This window comes from Vulpes lagopus, chromosome 17, assembly GCF_018345385.1.
Source record: "Vulpes lagopus strain Blue_001 chromosome 17, ASM1834538v1, whole genome shotgun sequence".
Taxonomy (NCBI): domain Eukaryota; kingdom Metazoa; phylum Chordata; class Mammalia; order Carnivora; family Canidae; genus Vulpes; species Vulpes lagopus.
In genome coordinates, this window is record NC_054840.1 from 24,328,448 (window position 1) to 24,341,014 (window position 12,567).

The 12,567-nt window shown below is 37.8% G+C and overlaps 1 protein-coding gene across 4 annotated transcripts in view; it reads right to left on the minus strand.

The window, feature by feature from the left end:
* The window catches only part of VPS8 (VPS8 subunit of CORVET complex), a 249,364-nt gene that overhangs the window by 65,884 nt on the left and 170,913 nt on the right, over positions 1-12,567 (minus strand). For all 4 annotated transcript variants that reach the window (XM_041731695.1, XM_041731696.1, XM_041731694.1 and 1 more), the window contains 4 exons: positions 9,767-9,809; positions 6,166-6,269; positions 1,138-1,219; positions 690-772 (listed from right to left, as the gene is read on the minus strand). In XM_041731695.1, the coding sequence (XP_041587629.1) occupies positions 690-772; positions 1,138-1,219; positions 6,166-6,269; positions 9,767-9,809 (312 nt within the window). The remainder of the gene's footprint in view (positions 1-689; positions 773-1,137; positions 1,220-6,165; positions 6,270-9,766; positions 9,810-12,567) is intronic.

The window sequence follows — 12,567 nt, forward strand, 5'->3', positions numbered from 1 at the left end:
TCAATGTTTTGTTTTGTTTTGGTGTGTGTGTCTATGCTGCATACAGTGAAGGAAGACAAAATGCATTCTAAGGTAATTCCTGCTGTTTCCCCAGGAATGGTCACAGATTTTTCAAAAAATATATCATAGGGTATTTTTAGTGTTCTTTTGATGATGTTGGGAATGTCTGGGCCTTTTGCTGAAGAAAACAGGATGAAATGTTATTTCCCACCAAGGCTTTGGACACAAAATTGGGTAGAATTTAGAATGGGGATGAGCTTTGGACATGAAAAAAATTTTTTTACAATGAGTTAGAAAACCTAAGTTACAACCAATGATTAGGAAATGCCTATCTTAATTTGTAGGTTATCTCTTTTTTTACTCTAAGAATCACAATTAGTTGGAAATAAATGGTGATTCCTTCCAGGTGGCACATAGAGAGCCTATATATCTGACTCTCAAGATCATAGTGGACATGTGAAGGCTGCACACCCTCACTGAAGGTTGCCAGTGTGCGCCAGGCAAACCCACACTCATGCTGCACCAAGAAAGGTTCAAGTATGATGGTCATAAGTTATATATTAAGCAATGTCCAAAATCATCTGCATTACTCTCGAGACTCATTTAACATTAGCTTAATTTGTTTGTTAAACATAACTAACATATTATTTGAAACTGATCAACATTGAATTTTTTCCCCTTTAACTCACCTGTAAGATTCTTTGCAAGATTGATGGAAGAGCAATAAATGCTGCCATGCTGTTTAGAACTTGCATGGTCAAAGATTTCAGAGCTGTTATAATAATAAAATATTAATATTAATGTTAGTTTAAAATAAGAGCTTTTGGGTTTTCCTACAAGTGAGTAGAAAATAGTGGATTTATATAGCTTCCTAGAAGCTTAGCTAACCAGGGCCAGTTGGATGTTTTAAAGTTAACTGCTGATAAGTAACAGCAAAGCTACTATTATTATTCAAGACAAATGACAGATCTGGTGCCATGGAAAGCACTGCACATAAAAGATGAGGTTAACACTGTACCATGATCTCATTAAGAAAAAAACAGTAAGAATATGATACCAGGAAAAAGTATCATAATGATAATTCTTAGCAGATAAAAATTGGTGATGGTATAGGTGGACTCTGATAAAAGTAATTACCTTCAGGGTGTAGATGAGGCGCAGCTGAACCAGACAGCTTCTGAGGAGCCATCATTGCCTCCAATAATGGAAACCAGAGCGCCTACAATGTCAGAGGAAACCAAAGCATTCTTTATTTTTAAGATTAACATCAGAATAGTGTTTTACAGGTTGAGATGTACCTCTCACATACATTTACTTGTAAACATTTTAAAGAGAAAAGACAGAACACTTGACTAGGAAAAGATAGTAAGAAGCAACAGCCACAGCTAAAACAGTTATCTTGACCATGCACCTTGGGAAAATAAAGAAACAGGTTACGTAAGTCTAGACCTTGGGGACCTACAATCTTCTGTGTCTCAGGAAAAGGCATGTTTAAGGAGACAGAGCAGGGCCTCCAGTCAGATTCTTATATACTGTGCTATACATGCATCACTGAGCAATTCTAAATAAATAATCCTATGTACTGCGGGAGAAAAACAGAGAACTACCCCCTCCACTAGTTTACCACTTTCTCTTTCTCTTCAGTCATGTCAAGCAAGATAAATGAATAAAGGTTACCCAAAGTTTTCCCCTCTGTCAAGCATTATTTTGTATTCCCTTAGTCATCACAGACCAAGAGGTAGAAATTAATATTATTTCAATTAACATTTCCAACCACATTAGGAGATAAATTAATAGATTTATTTATTCCTATTATGTTGGGTCCTGAATTAAATGATTTACACACTTTCTCTCTCTTTTTTTTAAATCTATTTATGAGACAGAGAGAGAGAGAGAGAGAGAGAGAGAGAAGGGCAGAGACACAGGCAGAGAGAGAAGCAGGCTCCATGCAGGGAGCCTGATGTGGGACTCGATCCTGGGACCCAGGGATCATGACCTGAGCCAAAGGCAAATGCACAACCCCTGAGCCACCCAGGAGTCCCCACTTTCTCATTTCAATCTCATAACAGCTTCATACAATAACCATAATCCTCACTTGAGATAAGAAACTAAGGTTTAGAAAAGTAATTTGCCAAAGATCACACTGCCAGTAAACTAGTACTCTGACTCTAAATTTTGTGGTCTTCCTTTTATTGGGGGAGTTGGTGGGTGGGTAAATCTTTAAAATCAAACTAATACATGTTTAAAATTTCAAACATGGTTTCTTGTTGGACAATAAGCTATTCCTGCAAACATCTGGGAGTCATGAAGAAAGGTCAGAGCAGAGCCAGAGTGGTTATTTACAGAAAAGGGCATGTTCTGTACTCCACTACCTAACCCTCTATAAGTCCTATGGCAGTGGAGATATGAGAGGCCCCTTAAGATAGGCTGTGGGTCCAGCAACTTTTCCACTAGGTGATCTCCCAACTGAAGAGCTCTACTAGAAAGACTTTATCTGCTCCCATTTAAGGTTTGGTAAGGCCAAGATTTTATACTGATAACTTCTGATATATTTCTTCAAGTTCTCAAGATACTGGCAATTTTTTCTTTTATGGAAATTTTAATTTATTTTATTCAGTACTTATGAACTTTTAGTCTTGTATTTTATTCTTAGATAGCTTTACTTAGCTTACCTTTTAGTCTCCTAACTTTAACTTGTTTTTATAACATCATTGATTTGTATATTTTAATTGTGTAATTTATTTTACTTATACTTTTTTGTTTTTATATTATGTTTAGAAATTTGATTTTTAAATTTTCTTATTTAATCCAGACAGTTTAGAAGAATTACCTTTGTAAAGATTAACTGTTTCTTGACTCTAAGTGGCAGACTATGGGAAGCATGGTTGTAGAGGTAACAGTCATGGGATATGTCATACTCTACACAGAGGAATTATTCTTCTTTAATTAAATCTCCACATGAACCATGCCTTGAGAGCAACACAACTAAATCCAAATTCCTTGCTCATGATATGTAATAAACAGCTTTCTTTTCAGGGAATTATATGTATAACAAAGCCAAACCCTTTGTTATAACGAACCACTGTACCTTAGGGCAGCCCCATAAACAGATATACAAAGGTAGGACAGGTAAAGATTCACAGATTCACAAAGATTCACAGGTAGAGATCCTTGAGAAAGGATTAACAGCCCAATTGCCTGCAATCTGCTTTAAGTAAATACTCATAACGTTAAATCTTGCCCTGACATCTTATGGAAAGAGATATTATAAACAGTTCATTGTCAGTCTTTCGAATACGTCAAATCTTCTAGTTAGTTGAGTGTGGCAACAGATCGTTTTCACCTTCTCCAAAACAAAACAAAAAAAAGCAAAGAGAATTAAGATAAACAACCATTAAAATCCCCCAAGCTTAATGGTTGGTAGTCTATAAAAATCAGTCCAGCATTTTTCACACAAGACAGTATTTACATACAATTTATATTAAAATAGTTTTATTACAAAACTTGTTCAGAAATGAAGCAGAAACCAGTTGTTGGAGGATGAGGCCACAAAGAGAGTGGTGTGTGTATATGTGTGTGTGTCTCTAAGACAGGGAGAGACAGACAGACTTCTCTTATAAGCAGCCAGTGAATGGTGTACTAATAGCTACAGAGAAGTGAAAATTTCAAAGGATAGGAAGAAGTCTAACATCTAGTATTTTTATTAAAACAAATTCCAACTGAGACAAAAAAATAAATTTTCCTTTTACCACATCAAAAGAAGCATTGTTCCTGTCTCTGATTAAGAGATACAGAGTTCAAAAATAGTCAGAATATTCCCTAGAGTTCTGGAGGCATGGATTTTTATAACTAACTCTACCATTAATGCATTTGAATCTGGACATATTTCAGCTTATGTGAACCTAAACAGCCCCACTAATAAAACATAATTATCCTTTTTCCTTAAAATTTCCATGAGAAGATAGAAGAGTATCAAATAGACATTGGAGAGGAGATGGAAGAATTGAAAAGTGAAAAAGACTTAGAATTAAATATGCATGAACACAGCTTAAAGAATTCTACTCTTTTATGTTTATCAAAATATAACCACGTCCAAATATAGCTAGTCAATCAAAAGATAAATGAAAATAAAAACTTAGGAATGGAAAAATCATGGTGCAAAAGGACTGCTGAAAAGCCATAATTCATTTTCAAAAGATTAAACAATTTATGGGAGTTGTGGACCCTGAAAAGAATGTACGTGTTATTAGCCTTGATGAAGTAAAATAAAAAATTACTTAAAACTAAGAAGGACGGGGGATCCCTAGGTGGCGCAGCGGTTTAGCGCCTGCCTTTGGCCCAGGGCGCGATCCTGGAGACCCAGGATCGAATCCCACGTCGGACTCCCGGTGCATGGAGCCTGCTTCTCCCTCTGCCTGTGTCTCTGCCTCTCTCTCTCTCTCACTGTGTGCCTATCATAAATAAATAAAAACAAACAAACAAACAAACTAAGAAGGACGGAAAAGACAGGTTGGAGCCAGCATGAGTTCACACAAAGTTCTTTACTGGCTTGGGAATGCAGATATTATAAAAACTGAAATGTAATTATAAACAAATAATTCCAATCTATTATAGGTATTAAGATTCTTTTTTAAGCTGTAGTGAAAATCTATTAAGAGATCGTATGGTCAAGAAATATTCATTTGAAATTCAGAAAGCTTCCTGAGTTTGAATACTATATTTGTAAAAGCAAACATTATCCGATCCAACTTTTCTAAAATTATGTCAACTTAGGCAGATAACTGGTCACCAAACGATGGTCACCAAATGATAATGATGATTTCTGGGGGACAGGATTTTACAAAGTAAATTGTAAAAACATATTTTTCTGGGTAACCTTCTGTATTGCAGGGTTTTTATTTTTATTTTTTTAATATTTTATTTATTTATTCATGAGAGAGAGAGAGAGAGAGGGGCAGAGACATAGGCAGAGGGAGAAGCAGGCTCCATGCAGGGAGCCCAATGTGGGACTCAATCCTGGGTCACAGCGCCTGGGCTGAAGGCGGCGCTAAACCACTGAGCCACCCGGGCTCCCCTATTGCAGGGCTTTTAAAAATAATGAGTATATCACACACAAAAATTTTTTTAATAAAGAAAAAAAATCTACATCTATTATGTAAATTTGCTTGTTGTACACAATTTATTTTCTAAAGGGTTTTCAAAATTTATGGCCTTAAAAAAATCCTTGACAAAAACGTAAAGTAGAAATTTACCCAACTCAAAAAAACCAAACTTTATTATTTTCATTGTAATGTGTATGACTAAAAATATACCAAAAATTTGCCTCACTTCCCATTTCAGAAACTCAGGAAGAGAAAGGGGCTAGGTGGTGCCAAGTGAGAGGCTGCAGCCTGGAGGGGCAAGAGTTATGATGCCATATCACGCTGCAGCTTTACTTGTGAAAACTGTAGCAGAACGTGGCTGTCAAATAACATCTCGCCCCCTTAGTTTCTGCCTCACTGCTTTAACTCCCACCTGTACCAGGTGCTCAGTCATACCTCCCTCAGTTTTGTGCTCTTCCTTTTGGCAGTCTGGAAATCTGTTACAGCACTGGTTCCAACCTTGGCTGTATAGTGAAAGCCTCTGGGAAGCTTTAATGCTGGGTACCAACCCAGAGACTTTCATTGCTCTGGGGTGCAGCCTGAGTGCTGGGATTGTCTCAAAGCTCCCCAAGTGACTGTAATGTGCAGCCAGGGTTGAGAAATTACATCACAGCCTTCTTTGACCCCTTCTAGTTTTCTCTGTATCCCCTGAGGGTTTCCCTCCAGCTCCTCACACTCATTTTCCTACAGAGAGGATAGAAGAGATGATAAATGACGACACATTCACAGAATCACTACACAGAATACACAAAATCTCAGTCCAGAGGGAACAAGGACATCTAGTATTCATGCGCTTAAATTCTGCAGCACAGCCAGATCTAGGAACATAAAGCCTTTTGTCAGAACAAAGAGGACAGGCACTCCTCACAATAACTTTAGGAGGCTTATACTCCTGGGAGCACTAAACAGTGATTAAAATTCAGCTGAATTAAGCTCAGGTGGCTGAAAGGGCAGCAGAAATAGGATTAACTCCTAATTTCAGATCAGAACAGACTTTTATATGCCTAAGGAGTCATTCTCCTACCTCTCGTTGCTGCTGGTTCAAATTATGTGAATTTCTCTGGCAAAGGGCAATTGTCTCTACCATGGTATCTTCAACATCCTTCAGTGAAAGATCTTCTTTGGATTCTGTAGATTCAGAAAAATTATTAATAACACTTAAGGATATATTACTGATAATCCTTAGAGCTTCTGTAAAAAATTAAACTATTTTTTCTTTACATGATAGAAAACTAGTGCTATGTAATCTTCCATAAGCATGATACCAGTGCTTAGCTTACAAGCAGATAATTTTGTGCAACAGGAGTTCCCATGTAAATGCCTGACATTGACAGGACATATAAAGCACATCATACATCACATTTTAATATCCTTTAGCCATGGAACAGCCTTGATCATCTGTTTGTGGGTTAGTTAGCAGAAAGATTACCTTTCACCTTTCTTGCTCTATCATTTCTTCTTCCTTCTATTTCTTAGAGAGATGTAAGTATTCCTCCAAGATACTATCTTAGGCCCCCTCCTTTTTATTTTTCAAAAACTTCAGTTCCTCTTTTGATTTCAACTCCAGGTCGTCGCTAATAACTTCTGAATATACACCTGCAGCCCTTATTCTTTTCATAATCTGTAGGGTGAACTTCCCACAGACTCAAAGCTCTCAGATCTTCCATCTCTACATTGAGGTCCTGCAGGGACCTTGAGTTCATATGCGCAACACCCAACCCATTTCTGTCACTTTAAATCTGCTCCTCCCCCTTCCTAAACTAAGTTAATGAAATTGTCATCTCTAGGTCAGTTTGTAAATCTTCACCATCCCTGATGCTCCCTTCCCCCCAACCCCACAGGTCCAAATAAATTGCCACTTCTGTTGATTCTACTTCCAGGCCCTCACATGCCCTTACCCTGTGGTGCTCTTCACCTCGTGTGTACTACAAAAACAACCTCTTAATTAAACTTCTGACTTCTAAAGCCTGCCTCTCTCATTCTTTTCTACACTGTCACAAGACAAGTCAGTCCCATCCAGAAAAATCATTAAAGGCTTCAAATTTTTAAAAATAGAACATAAGTAAACCTCTGACCCTAAGTAAACATTGTAACCATCTGGCTCATCTCACCCTCTATGCTCTAACACAACTGCACTCTCAGCCTGAGGTTCCTGGCCAGGCACTGTCATATTCATGTTCTCCTCAGCCCAGACTCCTCTTCCTTGCTTTTCCTTTTTTTTTTTTTTAATTTTTATTTATTTATGATAGTCAGAGAGAGAGAGAGAGAGAGAGAGAGAGAGAGAGAGGGAGAGGACACAGGCAGAGGGAGAAGCAGGCTCCATGCACCGGGAGCCCGACGTGGGATTCGATCCTGGGTCTCCAGGATTGCGCCCTGGGCCAAAGGCACGCGCTAAACCGCTGCGCCACCCAGGGATCCCTTCCTTGCTTTTCCTATCAAACTCTTATTTGTCATTCCAGTCTTACTCCAAATGTCACATCTTCCACAAAGTATCTTTGATTCTTCAGTTACAAATCATTCCCTAATTTTTCACAACCTTTTGCCATTCTCACTGTATCTTTTTTATAATACTTGATTCTTCCAGCATCCAAAATTTTTATTTACATATCTGTCTCTTTCACAAGACTATAGCTCTTTGGGTAAGGGCTGTGTTTTAGCCATCTGTGTATAATCCACACTGGCATAGTGTCTTGCAATTAGCAAATCCTCCAAAATTATCAGCCACACAAGAAAATTAAATATGAAAGTAAATAGTGGACATAAGACTATTACTGAGAAATTTATCTTCAAAGATATTTAAATGAAAAGAACTGGCTTCTCTACACTATCACTTGCAAAACACTATAGTGATTCTGGGGAAACATTCTTCTTTTCCCCCTAATCTCATGTAATATCTGTAAAAATTATTCTAACAACAAGAAAAATATCATAAATGCAATAAATCTAACATAAACTGACTGAATAGAGGCTGACAGTACAAAAATCATAATTAAATGTTTAGCTGAACTAAACATGGAAAGGTCAACCAACTGTTTACCGAGGTTCCAAAAAGATGCCATATAATACAAAATGATCCAGATACAACACAGACCCTATCACCTAGGACCTAACTATAGAAAACACAGATAAATAAGTAATTCATAGAAAATTAGGGTAAAAGAGTTTAAGGAAATGTGTGGGTCAAGGGTATCTAAGAAATGTGCTGATATGTTAAAGAGGTAGGACAATATAAAATCACCTATCAAGTGAACTTTGCTAGAGCTATTTTGAAAATTTCAGTAATGTGAAAAAAAATCATCCTATTGAAAAAGTGGGCAAAGGACTTGAATAAACACTTCTCCAAAGAAGATACACAAATAACCAATGATACTCTACAGTACTAGTCAATAGGAAAATGCATTTCAAAATCACAATAAGTTACCCCTTCACACCCAGGAGGGTGGCTACTATAAAGAAAACAGAAAAGAACAAGTGTTGGTGAGGGCTTAGACAAACTGGAATCCTTATGCAATGCTGATAGGAACATACAATGATATGGTCATTATAGGAAAAAGTGTAACAGCTGCTCAGAAATTAAAAAGAGAATTACTATTTAATATAGCAATAACACTTCTGGGGATATGCCCTGAAGACAAGGCAGGGTCTCAGGAAGCTACTTGTACAGGCATGCTCACAGCAGTATTCTTCATGATGGTCATAAGCAACCAAAGTGTACACTGACAGACAAAAGGATACAAAATGTGGTACATGCATAAAATGAAATTTTATTTAGCCCTTTAAAAAAGGAATGAAATTCTGACACATGCTACAACATGGAGAAATTGTGAAGACATTGTGCTAGGCCAGCAAGCCAAATAGCAAAGGGCAAATGTGGGATGATTCCAGTTACATAAGGCACCTCATCAAACTCAGAGAAGTCGGAGAAGAGAACGGAAGGTGCCAGGGATGGACTGGGGGCAGGGAAGGGGAGTAATTGTCTCACAGGCACAAAATTTCAGTCTGGGAAGTTGAAAAAATTCTGGAGAAGGATAGTGGGAATAGTTGCACAACAGTGTCAGTGTACTTAATGCCACTGAACTGTACACTTAACAAATGGTTAAAATGGTAAATTGTGTTATATATATATTACCACAATTTAAAAAAATGAATATTTTCTAAAATATCAAGGAAAACAATGGGATTTTTTATCTGTCTGTGACAAGGCCATCTAAGATTCTACACTGTCAAGTTTTACTGCTTTGTGCTAAAAATTATATAAATTTATTAGAGAAACACTGGCTATTACTGATTAGAAACTGATTTGCTATTGCTTAGTATGTTCTAGTAATTTTTAGGACATTAGTTATATACTTTATATATAACTAAAAACTGGAACAGAAAAAGAAAAATCAGTATCACTGAAAAGTGCCTACTTTTCTATACCTTGAACTCCACTGACAACTGTCATCAAAAACCACAATGGTTTACATGATTTCCTATTATGAGCTCTTGAAAATCAGCTGAAACTGGAATCAGTGTTAAAGTATTTGTAATTATTATTTAACAAAAACAGTTTGTTAGACAATATCTTTTAAAACACAGAGTCCATGGGAAGAAATAATTATAAATTATACTCAAGAACTTACTTTCATCTTGATGTGTTATTTCTTGAAGTTTGCTCTGTAGTCTCTAGGAGGTAAAAAAAAAAATGCAGGCGGTAAAAAGAACACTGTTATCTAATCCACAAATATTTGAACTAACATATTTTAAAGGAAAAACCTGAAGAAACAACAGGGTTAAGAAAAATGGTCTCTTACTGTCATTCAGAAGAGAATTCTTGCCTATATATAAAGCATAGCTAGCAGTATTGGACCCAAATATCAAGTGTCACTTATCCTGCCTCATTTCTGCTTCTGTTGTACCATCATACAGTCATCAGTGACATTTTCTAGGCACAGTGATAAGGAGGAGGATTTATCCAGACTTTGAGTAAACGAATAAAATTCACATTGGGCTATGAGAAAAAGGAGTGAGTGGGAATAAAAGAATATATGTCTGTCTTCAGAGCACAGGGCACAGCCTTATATGTGACAGCTCTATGTAACTGGCAGTGTCCACTGCTCTACCAAATACTAGATCCTTACAAGGCCTTAACTGATTTTCCAAAGGCTGCTGCTGCTTTTTTTTTTTTTTTTTAATTTGTGTTAGAGAGACAGAGAGAGAGCAGGGGGGTACCAGCAGAGGGAGAGGAAGAAAGAGAAACTCAGGCAGACTTCCTGCTGAGCGAGAAGCCCCATGTGGGACTCGATCCCACAGCCCTGGGATCATGACCCAAGCCAAAAACAAGTTGGATGCTTAACTGACTGTACTACCCAGGTGCCCCTCAAAGGCTTCTTCTTCTTCTTCTTTTTTTTAAGATTTTATTTATTATTTATTCATGAGACACACACACACACACACACACACACACACACACACACAGAGAGATTGAGAGGCAGAGACACAGGCTGAGGGAGAAGCAGGCTCCATGCAGGGAGCCGGACACGAGACTCGATCCCGAGTCTCCAGGATCACGCCGGACACGAGACTCGATCCCGAGTCTCCAGGATCACGCCCTGGGCTGAAGGTAGCACCGCTGAGCCACCCGGGCTGCCCTCAAAGGCTTCTTAATATACACTGAGGCTGACCTTAATATATCCCTTCTACTCCAAATATGCTTCTCTTCTTGAGGTCCGTTATAAGCTAATAAAGTAAAGCTAAAAATCATACAACTTTCATTAACCGCTCCCTCTTATTCCTTCCATACCATATTCAAATTTTGATCAATAGTTTTCAAATCCAATCCTCTCCCCATTCTACCACCACCACTACCCCCAGCACAAGCCTCTTGGATTCATATTTGTACTACACAGCCTTGCAAGTACTCTATGCTTCCTCCCCAAATTTTACCTCCCCCTTCTTTGTAGGTAATCCCATCCTCCTACAGTTACCAGAGCAGTCTTTATGAAATAACATCATGTCAGTTCTTTTGCTTAAAAACCTTTAGTTGATCCTGTGTGACAACAAATTGTGCTAACTCTTTACAGTGTCCTATAAAATCTTCCCAAATGTGGACCAGCCTTTGCTTCTAGCCTGGCCTGTCTATATACACTGATAGTGGAGCCCTAACAAAGCTGCTAGCTTCTCTCCTAGCAGTTCATATTTCTTTGTATTCCCATGCCTTTGTAAATGATGGTCTTATTCCCTGCAAGGGTATCCTGCCTCTCTTTCCCCCATCCATGCCAGGAATACTTTTATTTATCCTTTAAGAATAGACTCAGTACCTTCAATAAATAAAGTGCAAGTAAAAAAGAGATGTAGAGGTAATTTATACATTAAAAGAGGTTGAGAGGGGATCCCTGGGTGGCTCAGCAGTTTAGCTCCTGCCTTCAGCCCAGGGCGTGATCCTAGAAACCCGGGATCGAGTCCCATGTCAGGCTCCCTGCATGGAACCTGCTTCTCTCTCTGCCTGTGTCTCTCATGAATAAATAAATAAAATCTTAAAAAAAAAAAAAAAGAGGTTGAGAGCCTACGCAAAGTCTCTGTAGAATATTCTTCCTGGCCTGTTTTGTGATTACATAGCTAGAAAAAAAAAAACTAGAAGCCAATATGGAACTTTAAAAATATATATATAAATAGGATTTCTCTAATCCTTAGTTAGATGACAATATTTAAATTCTTCACACCCATTAAAATGGCAACTATCAAGAAAATGAGTGGGAAAAATTAGAGAGGGTGACAAAACATGAGAGACTCCTAACTCTGGGAAACAAACAAGGGATAGTGGAAAGGAAGGTGGGTGGGGGGATGGGGTGACTGGGTAACAGGCACTGAGGGGGGCACTTGATGGGATGAGCACTGGGTGTTATACTATATGTTGGCAAATCAAATGCCAATTAATTAATTACATTAAAAGAAAAGAAAATAGACAATAACGAGTGTTGGAGAAGATGTAGAGAAATTAAAACCCTTGTGCCCTGATGATGAGAATGTAAAATGATGCAGCCGCTATAGAAAATAGTATGGTAGTTCTTTAAAAATTAAAAATAGTATTATCATTTAGTCCAGTAATTTTATTCTGGTTATATGCTCAGAAGAAATGAAAGCAGGGTCTTGAAAAGATATTTGTACACCCATGTTCACAGCTGTATTATTCACAATGGTCAAAGTATGGAAGCAATCCAAGTACCCATCAGTGGGTGAATGAATAAACAAACTGTGGCATATACATTAAATGGAGTATCATTGGGATGCTTGGGTGGCTCAGTGTTGAGTGTCTGCTTTTGGTTCAGGTCTTGATAGTGGGGTCCTGGGATCAAGTCCTGTATCAGGCTCACTGCTAGGAGCCTGCTTCTCTCTCTCTCTGTGTCTCTCATAAAAAAAAAAAAAAAAAAAAAAAGGAGTATCA